This window comes from Oryza brachyantha, chromosome 7, assembly GCF_000231095.2.
Source record: "Oryza brachyantha chromosome 7, ObraRS2, whole genome shotgun sequence".
Taxonomy (NCBI): Eukaryota; Viridiplantae; Streptophyta; class Magnoliopsida; order Poales; family Poaceae; genus Oryza; species Oryza brachyantha.
This window is the reverse complement of record NC_023169.2, coordinates 12,713,463-12,735,584: the sequence shown is the minus strand read 5'-3', so window position 1 is coordinate 12,735,584 and position 22,122 is coordinate 12,713,463. Positions and strand designations below refer to the sequence as shown.

Genomic DNA, 22,122 nt, shown 5'->3' with positions numbered 1-22,122 from the left:
CATCGTTATAAAATTTTCTATCGTAATTACATATATGCTTTCATTTTTTTATTTTAGAATATTAAAATTGGTAATATAATTTTTAAACTCTGTCTTGACTGGACGAAATTTATATGTTTGACATTTTAATTGACATAGTAATTCATATATATATATATATATATATATAAATCATGGGTCTTTTACTATTATCATATTTATAAATTAAATTAATGATATGTAATCTTTATGGTATATTTGTTTATCTCTAGTTTTTCATCTTTATCTTCAGGATATCTTCATAGTATCAGAATATTATTTATTACCGCCGTTCTTATATTTTAGCTTCGAGGATTAAATCTAATTTGTTGGTTGTATTTTTTTTATATGGACACAATGGTTAAGCTATTTTCGTTTTCTTCGATTAACATGTGTAATAATTTTCAACCAACATCAAACAATCATATGGCTCCTTAGAATAAGGAATTTTTTACTGTACCCTCCAATCAATATGTATCGTTCATTTGGTTTAATCTGATGGTAGAGATAAAAGTTATACTACCACCTAAGTTTTAGCAAGTAGGAAGTTCGTAGGGTAGAATGGTAAACGATGTAAATGTATAAACATAATCATATATTTCAAATATGGAAATCAGGCAATTAGTTTCCAAATCTTTCTATCCAAAATACGGCAGCCTCCGGTGCGGCCAAACAACAGCACGCTCTCACACGTATGTACCTTGCTTCCGTGCAAGTTTTTACGATGAAGAGGAACATAGCACATACACTATAATCTACTGGACAATTGCTAGAAGAAACTTTGACATCATCTATTACAATTTTAAAGCTATGCAAAATTAGTCTTGACAAGAATAATTACCAATTTAACATATTGTCCAACTGTTGCAAGTTTAATTAATCCACTAGGAGCCTAGCTAGCATGAATCACGTACTAATATGGATTAATTAAAGAAAATGCACAAACAAAGATCCGAAGCCTGCTGTTGAGTTCCTGGCCGGTATGATCAGCATCGATATTGTCGGGTGATGTCTCTGCCGGCCTACGCCGCATAGATCAAGGGTGATGTTTTCCTCGTTATTTCTTAGAAAAGGTCTAAAATACCCATACTAATCAACGGTGAGATTTACGTTATACTACACTACTACCTTTATTAGTAAAAGGTACAGTAAAAGTCTCCTAGAATAAAATATTGTATGTCCCCTTCTCTCATAAGGCTAAAACCCTCTTCTACCCCTTCCAAAGACCAGGGCCGGCCCTGAGGCAGGTTCGTCGGGGCGACCGTCCTGATCCCCCATGGAGATAGGGCCCCCAGCCCGTATATGTATATATGTAGATATATAAATATAATCAATTAAACATAATCATATTTGGTCCAATTAACAAAATACTGGCCTAGTATGATCCATCATCCATGTACTCCACCAACTTGTCTGCAGAACATGAATCGTCGTCGCCTCGGCCTCGTCGGTCATTCTGACGCGTGATGTTCCCCAGGCGATTCTATTCGTTCTCTGTTCGTTTCTTCCCAAGACAAGCGCCGATGACACCGTCCCTGCTGCCTCTTCGCTTGAAGTGCCATGCCGGCAAGATTAATGGAGGGAAATCATCCAATTTTATCGATCTCCACCAACTTGTCTGCAGTTTGCGGATCTACTCCAAATCAGCTCCTGTTGCCCGTTGCATCCATGGTATGCAGACGTGCAGATGCAGTATACTCTCCTCTGTCCTCTCTGATATCTTTCTTTAATTTCCTGTTGAATCCTTAAATACCAATCCATGCCTGGGCTCAGCGCCTCAGCCCCAGCCCCTAACTTGCAGTGCTAGTTCCTTCAAATTCGTTTTCCCTCTGCTAAAGTTTTCATTCAGTTTCAGTCATTCAGATTAGCCGATCTGTGATCCAGTCTTCGGTGATTCGGTCTGCTGCTCCACTGGTACAATTTCTTGGCTACAAGCCTATAATATATTGCATACGTAGAACTATATGATTTTTCGACAATCATTATTTATAAAAAATATCATTGGGCATTTGGATTGTCAATTATGACTTATAAATTTTTTCTATAATATAATAGATATTGTCAAATTGGGATCAAAGGTATAATGGAAAGATTTTTGTTTGTTTTTAGGGCCTCCATCTTTGTTTTGCCCCTAGGCCCCCGTAAATGTGAGGACCGGTCCTGCCAAAGGCCTAAAACCCCTCTTTTATCTTGGTCAACGCTCTATCCTGCCGATCAAATCCATCCGTTGACCTTCCTCCATACCCCCACTTTTATCAACTCCCGTCTATCTAAAAAGTGTAGTAACACGGAGACAAAAATACAGTAACATGTCTTATAAAATGCAGTAACAACGTTAAAATATAATCATGACAGATTTAGTTTTTTAAATCACATTTGTTTAACCATTGTGGTGAAAACGGTTTTGAAAAATAATATAAAACACATAAGATATTGCTCTCTAAAGATTGGGAATAAAATCTTTTAGCTCTCTCACATACATTAGTTGTAATGTAGCAGCCGTATGCATTTATGATGTTACTGTACTTCTATCGTGATGTTGCTATACTTCTATCACGATGTTAGAGCAATTGTGCAACACACATATTACTGCACGTATATCGCGATCTTACTGCAACTATATCACGACGTTAGTGCAATTGTGCAGTAACCATTCATATATTTTATAGCAACGTAATATTATTACTATATAAAGTTGCATCGTTACTGCAACTTATAGATATTTCTTAAGATTTTAAACTTTAAATAACTTTATCTCTCACCTCATATATTATTTTTTTAATAACGTTTGTACCACATTGTTAGAAAAAAGTGCTTTAAAAAAGTAGATCTCTCATGGGTATGTTTTGACGTTATTATTGCAAATTAGTTGTCGTGTTACTTTATTTTTGCCTTTGTGTTATTCTATAATTTCTGTGAGATGAGAGGTAGGCTTAGGTAGATATGAGGGGAAGCATATAAGGGGTTAACCCATGGGGAAACTCTTTAACCAACCTTTAATTAAGATGGAGGTGATTTTTAGGCCTTGAAAAGAGGGGTGGGATGTGGGATGGTTCTTAGAAGGCTTGAAAAGTGAGGGGGTGTAGAATAGATTATACTAAGTGGTGCACATATTAATCTTGTTATATATATATAGCAAAACTAATATGTGCACCCCATAGAATAAGCTATTCTATGCCCCCTCCCCTTATAAGGCCCAAACCCTCTCTCACCCCCTTCCAAAGGCCTATCGGTCAAACCCGTCATTTGACTTTCCTCCACAACACACCTTTTCCAACTCCCGTCTGCAGTAACACGAAAGCAAAAATACAATAATATGTCTTATAAAGTTCAGTAATAACGCCAAAAATACAGTCATGACGGATCTAGTTTTTTAAATCACATTTTTTTAACCAATGTGGTGAAAACAGTTTTGAAAAATAATATAAAACACATGAGATATTGCTCTCTAAAGATTGAGAATACAAATTTTTAGCTCTCTTACATGCATTAGCAGTAGTGTAGCAACAATATACAGTCATGATGTTACTGTACTTCTGTCGTGATATTACTGTATTTCTATCACGACGTTACTGCAATTGTGTAACATACATTACAAGTATATCACGATGTTACTCCATTTTTAGCACGATGTTACTGTAATTGTGCAGTAACAATACACATATTTTGTAGCAACGTAGCGTTATTACTGCATAGGAGACGTATCATTACTGCACTTATAGATATTTCTTAAGATTTTGAACTTTAAACAATTTTATGTCTCACCTCATATATTATTTTTTAAGAACTTTTGTACCATATTGTTTGAAAAAAATGTTCTAAAAAAGTACATCTCCCGTGGGTATGTTTTGACGTTGTTATTGTAAATTAGTGGTCGTGTTACTGCATTTTTGTTATCGTGTTACTGTAGAATTCCTATGAGATAAGAGTTGAGGTTAAATAGACATGGGAGAAGCCTATAAAAGGGTTGACCCATGTGGTTAACCCTTTAACCAGCCTTTAAATAAGACGGGGTGGTTTTTAGGCCTTAGGAGGAAGGTGGGAGGTGGGATGGGCCTTAAGAGGCCTTGGAAGGGTGGGGATATAGAATAGCTTATACTAAAGGGTACACGTATTAGTATATATATATATATATATATATATTTATATATATATGAAATCACTCTGTAAGGTAAGGCAAATAGGCAAGAATCTTCATAGAGATTACCGCGGATAGCCCTTGAGAAAACATAGTCAACCAGAAGATAGCAATCTGTACTCGGTTATGCATCCCATTACATGGCCGATAGAACGGCTCAGTTATGCCGACAAGGTTGTTAAACACGAGGATGCTTACTCACGCTGCTTCCTGGGCTTCGGTTCATGCTGGCCTATAGGAACTCCATCTCAAAATAAACGAATTTACGTGTTTTGAATAGAATTTTTGACTCTTCGTCTTATTTGAAAATTTTTTATAATTAATATTTTTATTATTACTACATGATAAAACATAAATAATACTTTAGATACAACTAATTTTTTTTTATTTTTTAATAAATTTTTAAATAAGACGGATGATCAAACGGTCGATATAGAAAACCTACAAATTAAATTATTGAGAAGTAGTATTTCATAGGACAGCAAATACGCTCTGCGCCTGCATTCACTTCACGTGGTCGAGCGACCGCGAGCGCCATGGCGCATCCAAACTGTACCTGCTCATTTCGCTTTTGGTCAGCCCCAATAACATATATAGGCCTCGTTTCCCCGTTTAGGCCCCAAACTATACATGCTTATAGGCCTCCTCCAACAGTAATCGCCACTTGTAGCTATAAGATAGCTAGGAGACATCACTAAAACCATTTTCTCTAATGGACCGTCGATTAGGTTGTCTGTTACTGGTATTATGGTAACATACATAAAGAAGATGTGGGGGATAATTTATACACTATCTCTGTGACTCTTTGTGTGTTGCTACTCAAAAGATCAAAGTACATAGACAGAAAATAAACATGTGAAGGTTAATACATACCATTATCTCATGACAGTATTACGATAAAGTGCAATTCTGTCAGATGCTGAAGAATATTGTACTACTTGCACAACAACTAGGTAACACAATAGGGTATTATATGGTCACAAAAGAGAGTTGATAGGCATATTCTGGAAAGCATCAGACAGATACAAACGATAATTTCATTCCTTAAACAAAAGCAGCTACAAGCTAGACGGATGATATCCAGATACAACTGCTAATTTCATTCATTAAGCAAAAGTAGCTACAAGCTAGACGGCAAGCACAAGTGCTTAATCATTCATTGAAGAAGACCACCAAACGCTGGGCAACCTTAGACACAAGTGAAAATCACCAAAAGATAGACAATGTTGACCTCCTGTTAAATACAGAGGAAAAATACTTAATAAGTTTTGACAGCACCACACAAACAAAATAATATGTTTGACCATAACAATGACCAAATCAAACACAGACATTTAGGGTCAAAGGTTCATACCTGAGCAGAAGAACATGATCCCTAATATTCGCCTCCTTTAGAAAAGAAAAGGAACAAACTGTAAGTGAAGATGAGTTTAACATGAAAGAATTAAATGAAATGGATATTACTGCTTACATGTAAAATGAAATAATGACAGTTAATTATTTTGCCTGCTTTGGTATCGTTGCCAAATATGCTCAATTAAGTCATTTTTTAATTGAGAATGGATAGGTTTGGCTCGGATAGCAGCATTTCTTCTGCGCACACCGCTGAAACATGGGTGATCGTTACTTCCTGCTTGCACTTCTGGTGGAAGAGCAGTTGATGCCCCTAGGATAGTATTTAAGTCAATAGGATGTTCGGCCATCTCTCCCTCATCTTCCACTATCATGTTATGGAGAATAACACAAGCTTGCATGAGTTTTTGAATAACTTTTTGGCTCCATGATCGTGCTGGACGATACACGATATTGAAGCGAGCTTGCAGCACCCCAAAAGCACGCTCGATATCTTTCCGTTTCCCTTCTTGTTCCCTTGCAAATAGCTTGTGTTTCTCAAGTTGAGGGGACCTTATAGACTTTAGAAAGGCTGCCCATTCGGGATAAATCCCATCAGCAAGATAATACCCTGTGTTGTACTCTGTCCCATTGATAGTAAATTGAACTCGGGGATCTTCACCTTTTATTGCTTCAATAAAGAGAGGGGACTGGTTGAGCACGTTTATATCATTGTTGGACCCAGGAATACCAAAGAATGCATGCCAGATATGAAGGTCATATGATGCTACAGCTTCAAGGATAATGGTTGGGTGTTTTTGGTCATCTCGGGTATATTGTCCCTTCCATGCCACTGGACAATTTTCCCATTGCCAATGCATACAGTCAATACTTCCTAACATCCCAGGAAACCCACGAGACTCTCCTATTTGGAGCAAACGCTCCGTATCCTCAATTGTGGGGCGACGCATGTACTTACTACTAAATACATCAATCACACCTTGCACAAAGTGCTCTAAGCACTCCAATGCAGTGCTTTCAGGAACCTTCAAGTGCATCAGCAGCAGTTCCATATGCAAGCATACGGATTGCTGCTGTGCACTTTTGCAATGGTGAGTGCCCAAGGCGTCCAGTGCAGTCTTCTCTTTGAGTAAAATAAGGAGACCACCTGCCTAGTTCTTGCACAATGTGTAAGAACAAATGCCTTCTCATTCGAAACCTTCTACGAAACATTGCATCAGAGTAGAGAGGATCTTCAGCAAAATAATCAGCCACAAGTTGCTCATGAGCTCCTTCATGGTTCCTATTGATGTACTTTCTTTGACCACTTATACGCCTAGATGGACCTTCATCAAATTTGGCAATAATCTTAGCATCGATTCGGCCGGCAAAAGAGTTAAGGACACTCTGCTCAGCCATGAACATATCTGGAGTGTAAATCTCAGCTGGGTCTATGGAATCATCGGACTCATCTGACATGTTTGCAAGTATGTTTTGCTAGACTAGACAGAAGGAATATGGGGGATATTATTTTGCTAGACCGGATAGAAGGAACACAAGGGAAAGAACTGAAGGGATACAGGAGAAAGAATGCTGGAATGGACAACACATATAGTGTCCATGGTCAACAATTTACAATGCATGGCAGATTACAATGCATGGCAGATTGCAATGCGTATTTAATTTTATGTTGACTAGCAGATTACAATGCATTATTAATTACATATTGACTGCCAGATTACAATGCATTTAATTTCATGTTGACCAGCAAATATTGCAAAAACAACAAATAGATGCCAGAAAAAAATTGCAGGTACCTTAGTGTTGCCTAGTAGCTTGTCCTTCAAAATCTTCAAGCCTATCACGTGCTCAGCTTTCATATCATCAGTCATTTGACTGGTGTCCATGGTCAATAATTTTTGATATGATTTCAGCAAAACAAACTCCCTCCTAAGCCTTGCTGCCTCAACTTTTGCATCAGAAATACGTTGTTGGGTCTCTATAAATTCTTCATGTCTTTTGCTAGCTACAACTTGAATATCCATGTACTTCTTCATTTCTTCATGTAAACTAGGGTCATCATCTTTGAATTTTCCTTTGTTGTTTCGTTGTTTTTTAGCTTCATTCCTCCCCATTGGACGTTCCTTTTCTCCAATATCTTCTAATCTTACTGTGTCTCCATCATCCCAACTCCTTTTGTTTGACTTATCAGGCTCCTCCAAGATTGCATGCCATTTGGGTTCATCACGAAGAATCTTCCAACAATGCAGAAGTGTGAATGGGCCTTTTTTAGGATAGTCATCCAAATAAAATTTAAGTGCTATATCTTTCAGCTGGTCTTCTGAATATCCACTAGTATAAATTGAGGTGGCCTTTGTCCAAGAGGCACAGAAATATCTAACTATTCTTTTAATTCTTTGCTATCGATCTTTGAGATGCTTTACTTCTCTTTTATGATTGACATGTGTTGTGCTATTGTATAGTTCAACCACATCTGCCCAGTAACTCTCATTTCTCTTGCAATTCCCATTGATCGGGTCATTTGAGTGGTACAACCATGCACTCACCTACAGATTAAATAAAAGAATAGAATTAACATCATGTATTAGTAATGTTATAAAATAAAATTATTTAGTCCCTACCAATAGTTAGAATTTTACTTACCAGTCGTGAGTCCTCATCTATTTCATAGGGGAGACGCTTTGCAGTTCTAACATCATCACCATCGTCTACGTTAATGACAGTTTTGGAATTTGACTTCGATGTGCCTGAATTGGTCGTTGGTGCTGTAGGTGGCCATGGTGGTGGGAATGAAACATTTGGATGTGGTCGAATGAATGGTTGCTGACCAATTTGAAAATAACCCAAGAATTGGCGCAAGTCCATACCACTGTAAGCAAAGATTAAAGAAACATTGGTCTTCTCGACAAAGAATAAAATTGAGCTTCTTATTACAATAGAGGTTTATTGATCTCATTGTAATTTTCAAAATAAATATAGACGGTTATCATGGTGATCACTACCAAGTAAACTGTATCCAACTGTAGTATGCAACAAAAAGTTGTACAGAATAATTCACTATTTTTTTCCATGAACAATTTAGAAACTATTTCCCAATTTTAATATATCTTTCTGGACTTATATCGGGATATGATTAACACGCTAGAAAGATTGAGTACTTGTCAAATGAGTTAGTTTCCTACCAATCTGGTGCTGATGCATAACCAAACGAATTGGTTTTTGGCATGGGTCCGTTCGTCCATGCTACAGAACAGAGAAGACATCATTAGTTTACTCTAAACACATCATGCAGATAGCCATGGCACCACAGGAAAACATCAGTACATCATATTGATTAGTGAAATTTCATTTGACTGCAATCCAATCCACACCATATTTACCTGGTTGGGCTTTCGGAGGCACATCCATGGCACCATCGATCTGAACGGAGGCAGCAATGCTACTGTCAAAACACCCAGCAACATCTGCAGCCGCTGTTGCCGTCGCTGCCGGCGGTGGCGGCGCTACTTCTCGCCTAGACCTGCGGCTCATCTTGCAGCGTGCATCGCCCATGCATGGAAGGGCTAGGTTGCTGCAGCCTTCGTCGATAGCCCCAGCAATCAGCGAGGAACGAGATCCGTCGAGCAGGGGGGAAAACGAAGGAGAAAAAATAGAAGAGAGAGCGCAGTCACCCGAGGGATGGCAGGAGAGAAATTGGCGCGTAGGCAAGGCAAGAGAGAGGATTTGGCGAGGGAATTGGCGCGCGCATCCGGGGTGGGAGGGAGACGATGCGTCAAGGATTTGGGAAGGAAGGCGCATCGGATCTGTTATCGATAGAGCAAAAGATATTGTTGACGATAATACCGACTCTTGGCGTCCTCGTTTTTTGTTCGAGACTAGCGAAGAAATCGTCGCCAGCTAGAGGATTTATTCCCTTTTCTCAGCTCCACGTCATCAAAAATCTGATGTAATCGGTCGATATCGTCGACCGCTGGAGGAGGCCTAATATGTATACTATAAACTATACTGTTGTTAGCTTGTTCCCAGGCGGCACGTTTCAGCACGCCCCAATCTGTAGTTTCTAATCATCCATGGAAGAATCACTCTAATCAGGTCCTATGGCAAGGACCGATCGATTTGGTGACTGGGTCTGGGTCTCTGAAAGCGTCAGGTAGGGCAGGAAGGTGCGAGCAGCGGAGGCCGGTGATTATATGGGGTGGCAGGCCGGCCGGCTGGCCGGCGACGTTGACGCTTTGGTGTGTGCGCTGTTGCGCCTTGGTGGCAACATGGGGGTGTGGCAGATCAGATCAGATCGCAGAGATGAGCGACCAACAGAGACATAATCGCAGATGTATCACAGGAATCACAATTTCACAATCATCAGGCGCTAGCCAAGGCCGAAAGATACGTGGGTAAGGACATTCATAACCCATAACACTAGATATAGTTTTTATAAACTTCTCATCATAAAAAAACTTGTACTAGATACTACTCTTCTAATACAAACACCACTATTCCACACTTAAATTTAATGCTACTTATCTCATATGATATCTTGGATGTTGTGTAGAAACCATGTCTCATGCAAGATATGATTTCATTTTCTTTCCTTATTTATTCACTTGCCACATCATTTTTCATCCTATGTGACAACTTATTTAATGCTATAGACACCATCGTAGTCATTTGATTGAGAATACCCTAACAGGTTGATCTGCGGCGGGGGTGGGCCTCCTATAGCATGGGCCCTAGGCCATCTCCCCCACCGCCTAAGCCTAGAGCTCGGCCTGGCCGCCTCATGTGAAGAGAGAAACCAAGAGAAAATTGCTAAAACACCACCCGTAAAGTCAACACCCTCTAAAACACCATTAGTAAACTAGAACCCTTCAAAACATTAATAGTAAACAGGGTAGTCATATTAAAACACCAAAATTTAAACATTAGACTGTTTTAAATGAAAACGGACATTAAAAATGACCGTTCTACCCTAAGCCTTATATTAGCCATATATTATTATAGAAATTAATAAAAATATAAAAAATATTTATTTTTAATAAATAATCGTACAAAATATGAATAATTGTTTTTTCGTGCAAAAAAAATACCATGACGTCTTAAAAAGCCATATATTATTCCAGAAATTAATAAAAAATATAAAAAAAGTATTTTCGAATAAATAATCGTAAAAATATGAATAATTGTTTTTTGCGCAAAAAAATATCACGACGTGTTAAAAAAATTCCAGAATTTATCAGACCGAAAAAAAATAGTTTGTGATACGTTGACAATCCAACAACACATACAATAGATAACTAGTTCACAATTTTTCATGCATTAGGTTCAAACCATACAGCTGCACATACAGCATCCAAGTTTCATACATCATGTCCAACCAAACAACCAGTCAGAGCAAATCAGCAACGAGTACTAACAATTCCAACTTGGAGCAACAAACTGCAAGAACCCTCACCCTTCAGTCAGAGCAAATCAGAAAAAAAACGGGGAATCAAAACGGCGGTTGGCGAACGGCGAGGCGCAGTCGCCAGCAGCAGCGGGCAGCCGCCGCCCCCGCACCTGTGCTTTGCTGTGGACGGGGAGCCGCCGTCTGGAGCCCGCGCCGGGCCGCCTGGAGCCGGTCGGGCCTGCCGACCGCGCCTGGAGCCGCCGCGCCGCCCACGCCTGCCGGTCGCGCCGCCCGTGCCCGCCCCGGGAGCCGTCGCGCCGCCCGCGCCTGGTCGCCTCCTCTCCGCCGCACTGCCCGCGCCCCGGGAGCCGCCGGATAGGGTTCCACCGCCAGCTAGGCAAGGAAGAGGGAAGAGAACAAGGAAAAAATGGTGAGGGTAAAAGAGTCACTGTGTCTCACTAAAGACAAAGAAAATAGAAGAAAAAAAGAAAATGGTATTTTGGAGGATCCTTATTTATTACTGGTATCCTAGAGAGCGCTGTTTTTACGGATGGTGTTTTGATATTTTTCCTGAGAAACAAAGAAAGAAAGAAGAAGGAGAGAGAAAGAGAGGAGAAAAAAGGAGTAAAAAAGAAAACGATAGAAGGGAAAGAATAAAAAAAGAGAAAGAAGAGAAAAAATATAAAAGGAGAGGGAAAGAAAATAAAATAAATAGAGGCCATCCTAATTTCATTTTCCCTATCAATATAAATTCGAAAATTACATTTTCCCTTTATTTAATAATTCTTTCACCATTTGCCCTCGGATTTAAAATCTGAGACCTATTCCAAACTCATGAAATTATTTCAAATCCAATGATACCACTTCCATCACCACGAAGCATCGGTTGGTGTAACCCTATTTTTATTCCTTAGGTTTACTATTCATCGAGTATTTTGAATCTGTTCAAATTTATTTCATCCCTTGATCCGATAAACTTCTTTTTAGCTAACTGTTTTTATCTATATAAATCATATTTACTACCTAGATCCAGAGCTCATCTTAAAATAATAGATGCCATTCAAAGCGTTGAGTTCATATCATCCATTTCAACCCGACCTCGCTTGATTCCTAAATCTTTTAATTTCTATGCACTAAACCAGGTTCGACCTAAATAATTATAATTGATATATTTGATGGCTAAGTGAATTTCTATCACTGATTAGTCACTCACTTGATTCAAACCGAAGATATTTGATCCGTAGACTTCCTCACTTGATTCAAACCGAAGATATTTGATCCGTAGACTTCCTCGTTTGATATGCGTAGCCTCATCTCATATGCATATACATTTCAAACTAATGCTTCGATTCCGTGACTTAGTCATCTGTAACCATTTACTAACTATGAATCCATTTGTATTTCTTTATCTATATCAATTTCCATATCCATAACAATATCTTGGGTTAAATCCCAAGTCTGTTCGTTGTTTAACACATAGAATCACCCACTCATCTTATAAAACCACATATGATCATACCATAACCATTCCACTATTATTATCTGCTACTATAAGCCCTAAATAATATCTATCGGGACTTCCAACCCTAATCTTGTTCTTCAAAACAACTAAAGCTTATTCAAATTCATCCTTCTTTCAATATTGTTATGATATCTGTCATACGACCATGCCATCGCAACTCCTACATTAATCCAGTTATCGACATCCTCTTGAATCCAAGTTTACGTTGTTTATCACAAAATAACGTCATTTGACTTCTCGCCCACTCTTTCGATGCACTAAATCATAGCATCTCTCATATATAGTTTAAACTATTATTCCTATCCAATGGCTTCGTAAATTCGAGCTTTCAACTAGCCAATGTCTGTCAATATTTTCTTTTATTTGAATCAACCTTTGTCTCAAGTTATACTCGATCTTCATTTATGTGGTACATAAATCATTCTCGCATTATGCGAAGCCACATAAAATCGTATCACGGTCTCGTAATATCTCTTACTTCCGGTCTCTAGTATATACCACTTTGATTCTAGAACAAAACCGCCTAGTTGTATAATCATGATCTTAACCCTAGATCAGTCTCAAAGTTTTCCAATCCCTCTAATTACTTATTCATCTATCATTTCTCTCTAGCTCCAACTTTTGTTGTTATTTTATCATTTATTTATAGATTTTAGTTTTGTGGTTTTGTTTATTGTTTGTTCCTATGTGTGCGCGCTAGATCGTATGCAAGAAAAATTTGTCAAGCCGCCGTAGGAGTTGATATGGACCCACAAGGCTATGTTGAAGCTCCCAGGAAACTGCATATCGCAAGGCAAGCCATTAATCCATCATTGATCAATTTGAGACCCTAAGTAGAGAACCACTTAGTTATTTTACGTATTATTTACTTGCAAAACTATTTTGGCGTATTATTACTCTCAAATAATTTTGTTACATTAGTTATTGCCCTATACTTAATTTACTATTATTGCCAATACTATCCTATACTTAATTTACTATTATTGCCAATACTATATACTATAATCTCCTATTCCCTAATAACCTAGGTATAGTTTACATACTTCAGATTAATATTGTAGTAGGTAATACCACCAAATCCGAATACACATATAACTGTTTTGCCCATTGTCACTGGATGATCCTATCGGACCATGTATAATGTTGTTTTGATAGGAATCACTTCTTTGGAGTGATATGGAAGTTAACTCCGAGTAAAGCTGATGTTTTGGATAACTTTCTTATGCCATGTCACTACAATAAAATGGACATCTAGAGATATTTTCAAAGAAACGGCTTGAGATACCATATGTACCGAAGCTACTTCCCACCCCCACCTCATTAAGTAGATACGGATGGAAAAGACGGATTAATGAACCGTCTCTGTAGATAAATTAATCGATTTTATAAAAATAAAATAGGATAGGGATAAAATTTTGTAGACATGTCAGCCGAGGGAAAAAAAAAGTTTTGGCGCTAGTTTCCAGAGAAAACCAAAATCTATGCGCGTTCCTAAATAGTTCGCGGGGTTTTTTCTGATCTCTCGGAGAGGTGGTTACGATCAACAGAGCCACAGGTAATTAAGTACAAAACAAATCTGCTATCTCCTTCCATCAATCTTCCGATACCTCCCAGAACGCCGCCCGGCCGCCGCCCCCGGCAAGGCTCCAGGTCACCGTGCGCCCGTAACCTTGCCGTGCCCCTGCGTAGGTTCACGTGCGTCCTCGCTGCACCTCCGGCGCGCACGTCGCTGCAGCCGTCATCCGGCCCGTGCTTGCAGCTGTCCAGATCGCATCCTGTTACACCTCCAGGGTCGACGTCCTGGAGCGGTTGTCCAGATCGTATTTGTTGAAGCTATCCAAGGTAATTACCGCTTTGCAGCTGAAGCCGCCGGCATCATCACTTGTTTGATTTGTTTTCTAGCAAGCAAGCAAGGCTGCACAGTGTGCACGCCAATTGCTTGATGATTGTTCTACACAAGCAATTCAAGAAAGAAGTTTTGCATACCCTTTTTAAATTTTTTGTACAGCAAGTATTTGATCAATTTAGCTATGAATGGCATGGATTTGAATATTGCATTGGTGTGATACATCCAAAATTTTTGGAACAAAAGTCAAGTATAAATCTGGCCGGGTTGACAAACAGTCTAGGTAACCTTGGCACTAATCATCTAGATCTAAATTAATTAGTAATAGAGGTCATTGTCTGAAAGAAGCCAAGAATCTTCCGAGATGGAGAGGGATAGCAGAGACATACAGTCCTGTTTCCCTGTCTTTGTTTTGTTTGGTTGTGTTTTAGCTTGGTCGATCCCAGCCACCAGGGTCCTGTCCAGGATGGTTATAGACAACATCCTGTCGACTGCTTGCTAGCAGACCTCACTCTGTTTTTTTTCTCTCTATAATCTTAAATTAATTGGTTGGCCGAAAAAAAATTAATTAGTAAGGTAATATTGATGTTATTCTCATTCTACGTACATGATCATTTCATTTTACAGAGATGACTGTGTATTTCAAGAACTATCATTTCATTTGTGTATAGGTCACTGTTTTGGGGGATTTTGCAATCCGATCTGATCAACTACTCATCAAGGTGATTTACCACTTCTCCTGTGACTATGATATGGAAGTTATTGTATACTATATATGCTTTTGTGATCAATGTTCTGTTATAGTAGTGAATACTTGGCAAAACTATCTAGATATTTTGGTTAGCAAACAAAATCTTTATTCATAGACAGACCTGCAGAATGTGAGTTCACATGTTCATATTTAGAGTAGAAGTTTGACTAAACAATAGAAAGGATAATAATTTAACAAATTAAAAATAAAAAGATGAGAATTTGTTATGAAGCGTACAATGGTTCTGTATTAGCTATCCTCTAGTTTGTCATTATGGGTACAGTGGTTGAGTGTATTTTTTCTATAGGGTGCAATGGTCCATTAAATGGATAGCATCGTGTTGGCTTATAGTAATTCATTTTCCAATCAAAACAACATTAATATGGGTTGTCCTGCAATTCTGATTCTTCTGTTTCACTTTTTTATTTTTCAGTCATTGATTATTGGATAAATGAATAGGGATTGGATTTATAAGCCTAGAACAAGTGCAGAATATAAATCTGGATTATCTCAATTCCTAGAATTTGCATTCTCTAATGTACCTCAAAATGGAAAAGTTCTTTGTCCTTGTGTTAATTGTGGGAATTGTCTTATGCAAAGCTATGGAGAAGTTAAGGAACATCTTAGGTGTGATGGATTCTTAAAAGGTTATACCATATGGACATGCGATGGTAAGAGTACTAGTAATTCCTGTAGTACAAATTCCCAGATTTTTGAGGACAACAATCTTCCAGATTGTTATTCTCCTACAGTTGATGACATGCATGGACTACTGCATGCAGCTTTAGGTGTAGTTGATGAGCCTAACACAACAAGCTTAGGAGGTGATGAAATAAGTGATCCAGATGTACAAACTCATCCTGCTCCTGAAGTGACAACTCAAACTGAAGTAGAAGATAATACATTCCTAAACCTAATGAAAGATGCGAACACAGAGTTGTACCTAGGCTGTCAAACTCACTCCAAACTATCTTTCCTTCTTAAGCTATATAAAGATAAATGCACATATGGAACAAGTAAAGAGTCATTCACAGCACAACTTAGATTGTTTTCAGAGACCTTACCAGCCTCATCAAATATTCCAACAAGCTACTACCAAGCAAAGAAAATCATCAAGAGTTTAGATCTAGATTATGTGAAGATCCATGCATGTTCAAATGATTGCATGCTTTACTATGGTGATAGAGAAAACCAGGAATCCTGTCATATATGTAAATCATCTCGTTGGGCGACATCCAAAAAGAAAGGTGTATTAGGACAACATGGTGATGGGAATAAAAAGGCAGCAAAGGTTTTTCGTTATTTCCCTCTAATTCCTAGGCTTCAAAGAATGTATGCAACAGAGAAAACATCAAAAGATATGAGATGGCATGGAGAAGAGCGAACAATGGACGGGAAGCTAAGACATCCAGCCGATGCTCAATCGTGGAAAGATTTTGATCAAGAGTTTTCAGGTTTTGCTTCTGATCCACGTAATATACGCCTTGGCCTTTCTAGTGATGGGTTTAATCCTTTTGGAATGGCAAGCAGTAGGCATAGCACATGGCCGGTAATTTTAGTACCTTACAATCTGCCACCTTGGTTGTGCATGAAACAGTCCAACTTTATCTTGTCAATGATAATACCAGGGCCTAAAGGTCCTGGGAAGGACATAGATGTGTATTTAGAGCCACTAGTTGATGAGCTAATGCAGTTGTGGTCAGGGGTTGAGACATATGATGCTCTTATTAAACAGAAGTTTAGTTTACATGCTGCACTATTGTGGACAATCCATGATTTTCCTAAATATGCTTATTTATCTGGGTATACCACTAGTGGAAAATATGGATGCCCATATTGCACTGAACACACATCATCGAGGTGGCTAAAAAAGGGGCGCAAATACTGTTTTATGGGCCATCGTCGTTGGTTACCAAATAATCATGTGTTCCGTAATCAAACTCAACCATTCAATGGTAAAGTGGAACATAGGACTGCCCCTCAAGCGCCCAGCAGTAGCTCAATCCTTACTAAGTTGCAAGCAGAAGATTCACAATGGGAAAATCAAATGATCAACCAAGCAAAGGTAGTAACAAAAAGAAGAAAACTAAAAGAAAGAGGGGAAATGATGGTGAGAGTTCACAAACCAGTAGTCCTATAGGAAATAGTCCCAAGGATCCTATGGACTGGTGGAAGAAGAAAAGCATTTTCTTCAAATTGCAATATTGGAAGCACTTGTCTTCGCGCCATAATCTTGATGTAATGCATATAGAAAAAAATGTGTGTGATAACCTTGTTTGTACTCTGTTAAATGATGCCAAGTCAAAGGATAATCTTGAAGCACGTCTTGACTTGGTAGACCTAGGCATACATCAAGAACTTCAACCAAAATTGGAAGAAGATGGTCGTTATGTAATACCACCTGCTTGCTTCACAATGTCTAGAGAGAGTAAGGAAACTCTATGTTCAGTTATTCAGAGCATCAAGTTGCCTTATGGCTATGCATCAAACATAGCAAGGTCTGTTGATATGAAAAGCTGCAAATTTGTTGGTCTCAAAAGTCATGATTGCCATATTTTAATTGAGCACCTTCTACCGATTGCATTGCGAAATTGCTATATTAACAAAGCTATCATGTCAATTGTTGTGGAGCTATCCATTTTTTTCAAATCATTGTGCTCTAAGGTGCTAGACATATCTGAACTTGACAGCCTTAAAGAACAAGTTGTGATGACACTGTGTAAAATGGAGAAGTTATTTATTCCTTCCTTTTTCACTATCATGGTTCATTTAATTGTGCACCTGGTTGATGAAGCTAAATTAGGAGGTCCTGTACACTATAGATGGATGTACCCTTTTGAGAGGTAATTAAATATGCTCATTCTATTTGTTCCATTAAAATTTACATATTCTATAGTAATTGATTTGATCATGATATCAAACTTCAGATATTTTGTTCGGTTGAAGAGCTATGTCCGTAATCATGCACATCCTGAAGGGTCTATAGTAGAAGGGTATATAGCGGAAGAATGTTTAACATTCTGTGCAAGATTTCTTAAAGGGGCCAATAAATCTAGTCTTTCCAAACCCACAAATTTTGAAGAAGAAAAGTATTTGTTTGATAGTTTTGGGGAAACGATAGGCTCTGCTCAAGATGTGAAGTTTGAGGCAAAAACACTTATTCAGGCCCATCGTTATGTCTTACGACATCTCGATGAATTAGATGATTTTTGTAGGTATAATACCTAAGTGAATATTACCTTTTAAAAATTAAAATTTATAAAATAATCTTAATATGTAATTGTAGAGAATTCCTAGAGGAGGAGAAGAGAAAGCAAAAGAAGTCATTTTTCACTTCCTTTGATTCTGACAAGTTGATTAATGAGCGATTCCATGATTGGCTATACCACAAGGTTAGTACAACTTAGGCAAAACAAGTCAGATCATGCATGTACTTATGTTTTGTAAAATTAATATGCCTAATGTTTAAAACCACATGTTTTTATAGGTTATGCTTAGTGCTTGTGATCCTGATCCACGCATCACAGAAAATATCATAAAAATAGCTGAAAAACCGAGTAACTATGGAAGGAGATTTGGTGGATTCTTAATTAGGATTAAATTCCATACTATTTCTCGTGAGAATAATCTGCAAACTCAAAACAGTGGTGTTGTTAATATATCTGAAGGTGATGCCATCAGCTATTATGGCTGTATTACTGACATTATAGAGCTGAACTACAATGGAGCATTTAAGGTTGTCTTATTTAAGTGTGATTGGTATGATGTGCACCATCGCGTGGGTATGAAGGATGATGAGTTTGGTTTTACTCTTTTGAATTTTTCTCGGGTTATACACACTGGCAATAAGCTGATGGATGATCCATTTGTTTTCTCTTCACAAGTTGAACAAGTATTCTACGTCCAAGATGCCAAAAAGAGTGATTGGTGTATTCCTGTTAGGGTCAAACCCAGAGATTTGTTTGACATGGGAAAGGCAGAAGATGAAGATGATGAGATATGAGTTGTACATGATATATTTTGCTGAATTTATTTGCTGAAGACATTAGACTTTTAGTTATTTTCATTCAACTATATTTTTATCATATTTGTTTGTTCAATTGCTTGGTAATTCTATAGGACACTATTCATTTATTTACTTGAGATATGGAGATATGTGTGATCTCATTTTTTTTCACTTTACCTGGTATGCAATGGTTATCTTGTTTCTTATATCTTTAAAATTCTAACCCACTTTCAAATATAGTGCAAATAGCTGCGAGCTCCCAAAAGACTACAGGGCTTGGATCTTTTGCAGAATGGAGTGCAAAATCAAGAAATAGATGTACCAAGGAATGATCAGTATGTTGAAGAACAGAACCTATCAAATGAGGATTGGCGCACAAACTGCTATGAGTATCGTAAGATATATTGTGTATTTTGGTTCGAAATTGTTTCTTATATATATACTAACTTCTAAAACTTTGTAGATCCTGATGGCCACATTAAAAGACGACGGGGACCAACAAAATTGGCAAATGTTGAAAATCATCCAGCTGGAGTTAAGATTATTGTCAAACTGGACCGTTTCAATGCACCTTGCTCACAATCTTCTGTAGCTCTTGGATCCTATTTAGGAACATTAGTCAGGAAGCCACATCTAGCTCCACTGAATATTCTGAAATGGAATGACAAACTTTTTAAAAGAATATATCATCAAAAAATGATTGCTGAAGTAGAGGTATTTATCTCTAATTTACCATGTTTTTAAAATCATATTGTTATGTTGATTCCAGCATAATTCCATTGCCTTTTTTAATGCACTAGAGAAAGTTTGCAATTGATGAGAGAGCTAAGAGTTGGCTTCTCCATCAGTTAGATGGCAAATGGAGGCAATACAAGGCAAAACTGAAAGGAAAATATTACAAGCCTAACTTACCTATGGAACAAGTATTGCAAATGGTACCCAAAACTATTGATGAATCTCAATGGTCTACACTTGTCTCTTTACTGGTACTCAGAGGACTCTAAGTTAAATATATGTTGGGATTTTTTAGTGACTGCTTGCCATTTTGAATTATCTCAGCTCAATTAAATGATGATATATGTTGTATTGTTAGAAAATCAGTGACAGAAACCAAGAGAATGCACAAAATATCAAGCATCCACACACTTTAGGAAGAAAGAGTTTTGCAAGAAAGAGAAAAGAGTTGGTAAGTCATTTAGCACTTCTATTTATTAATTCATTCTTCTGTTTCCTCATGCATTTGAGATTTATAATAACTATAGGAAGTTAATGGGGTGGAGGTGGACCGAGCAACATTCTTTGATGAATGCCATAAGACAAGATGGCAGATATGTTAATGATGCTACTCAAGAAAAAATGGTACTAACCTATCTTTTTTAACTGTTTGTACAACAAAATACGTTATGCTAAGAGTCTGATTTTTCCAATGTAGAATAATGTATACATGAAATTGGCTGAGAAAAGAGTAGATGGTCACAACTCAGTGAAGCTGATTTTGAATAAGCTATGTTGGATGTGTTTGGAAAGGATCATAATGGTAGAGTTAGAGGCATGGGTCCAACCATTACTCCAACAAATTATTATGGTGGTAGGTTTTCAAATATATCAGCAAGCAATGAACAAGAAACCAACTCCAGTAATGTCAATGCTTTCATAAGTTTTATGGTCTCATATATGGCAGAGAAATATCCTGAGGACAATTTATTGGCTAGGTTGCCACCATCACTTACTAGGCTCATTCCAACAAGTGAGGTATGGGCAAAAGATTATTAGTTTTAAATGTAGCAACTTATATGGGCATATGCATAAGCTTGGAAAATAATATATTTATGGATGCATTTTCAGGTTAATCAAAACCAAGAAATTCAGGCACCAAGTTCTGGGCCATCTCCTAGTCATAGAGCATCTTCTCGGCCTTCAACTGAAGAAGAGTGAAGTTACAAAAATTTACACTGGCAACTATATCATTCCATACTACTTGCTGTATTAGGATTTTTAAGTTAAATTGTTTTAGAATCTACTGTTTCATTATTATTGGAAAGAATGTTTCAACATTTTTATTGGGAACAATGTATGGATATTACTTGTTTATTTTAATGCAAAGTACTGGTGCTAAAAATCTTGTTGTGATCTATTGGTAATTCAATGTGGTGATATTGTTTTATGAATTTTTTAAATAAAATTGTCATTTGTTCGCGTGTAACCAATAGTGCTATGGACAATATTACACATAAATTTGATGCAACATAGAGACGGGTGTAATCGTGTCTATATAAGTAAAAACCGTCTTTACAAAAAAAATAACTAATATGCTAGCCATGAATAGAGATGGCTCTAACTGTTTCTAGACAAACAATAAACCGTCTCTAATATATGGTAGAGACGGAAACAACCATGCCTAGCATCAACAAGCGTCTCTGCATGTTTTTAACAAAATTTTGTATTTCAAATTTGACACGGCCATATTTTAAAGTAGAGACGGTTTTCCGTGTGTCTAAAATTTGATTTGACTTTCGAGTTCTCTGTGTAGAGATGCTTTCTAATCGTCTCTGATCATTTGACACAAGAGCAATGGCAACGTCTATGACACGGTTGCACAAACCGTCTCTACGACTAATAGAGACGGGTATATCCGTCTCTACGGTATATAAAAACCGTCTCTAGAGACTGTTTGTGCTGTAGTGTGTGAAGTGATGTAATTGTGCCCATGTGCACAATCGAGATATTCAAACTTAGCGTATACTGCTCAAGTGAGTTGATGATTTGCAGTTCTTAACACCAAAATTTGATAAGATTTCTTAGTGAATTCATCGAAGGAAAGGATGCGATCAACCGATGGAAAGCTTATTAAGAAGAGTCCAAATTTAAGAAGGAATCATGAAGACCATGCTATGGTGGTTAATTCTATCTATTAATTAGGCAAGTTTTTATTTTTCCTTTTATCTTTTAGGATACCTGTATCGCATACCATAGAAACTATATTTAGAGTTCGATTGGGACTGTTATTTCCTTTTATCTATTAGAAACGTATGGACTAGGATTTACCCATGAGTATAAATTTGTACACCCGGAGTCATTGTAAACATCTCCAGACATAGTTCAAAT

The 22,122-nt window shown here is 37.7% G+C and overlaps 1 protein-coding gene, 1 long non-coding RNA gene and 1 pseudogene across 3 annotated transcripts; 1 reads left to right on the top strand and 2 right to left on the bottom strand.

Annotated features, from left to right (window-relative positions):
* Nucleotides 1–5,056: 5,056 nt before the first annotated feature.
* On the bottom strand, nt 5,057–9,980 carry LOC121053229. Of its 2 annotated transcripts, XR_005812222.1 has the most exons (6): nt 8,890–9,980; nt 8,692–8,752; nt 8,153–8,378; nt 7,306–8,055; nt 5,511–5,545; nt 5,057–5,390 (listed from the first exon to the last, which is right to left on the bottom strand). XR_005812222.1 is itself a non-coding variant. In XM_040526126.1 (3 exons), exons 1-3 carry the CDS (start codon nt 7,621–7,623, stop codon nt 5,363–5,365), a joined length of 381 nt encoding a protein of 126 aa, XP_040382060.1. In that variant the 5' UTR covers nt 7,624–7,895; the 3' UTR covers nt 5,058–5,362. The 2 variants fall into 2 exon arrangements, 1 of the variants encoding a protein (XP_040382060.1); XM_040526126.1 differs by lacking the exons at nt 8,153–8,378; nt 8,692–8,752; nt 8,890–9,980 and having other exon boundaries at nt 5,058–5,390; nt 7,306–7,895.
* LOC121053225 lies at nt 5,635–6,700 on the bottom strand (annotated as a pseudogene).
* Nucleotides 9,981–19,824: 9,844 nt separating the features above from the next.
* LOC107304651 lies at nt 19,825–21,121 on the top strand. The gene is made up of 5 exons (XR_001550718.2): nt 19,825–20,003; nt 20,111–20,203; nt 20,280–20,376; nt 20,450–20,769; nt 20,863–21,121. It is a non-coding gene; the product is annotated as an uncharacterized LOC107304651 (long non-coding RNA).
* The last annotated feature ends 1,001 nt before the right edge of the window (nt 21,122–22,122 follow it).

What these genes read in the sequence shown, in the direction of transcription:
- LOC121053229 (XM_040526126.1), bottom strand. Translation starts at nt 7,623, where the DNA reads ATGGGGAGGAATGAAGCTAAAAAACAACGAAACAACAAAGGAAAATTC. An exon ending in AGCTACTAGGCAACACTAAG is followed by an intron (nt 5,546 to 7,305) that starts GTACCTGCAATT and finishes TCTTTTCTAAAG; the next exon opens with GAGGCGAATATTAGGGATCA. An exon ending in GATCATGTTCTTCTGCTCAG is followed by an intron (nt 5,391 to 5,510) that starts GTATGAACCTTT and finishes TGTATTTAACAG; the next exon opens with GAGGTCAACATTGTCTATCT.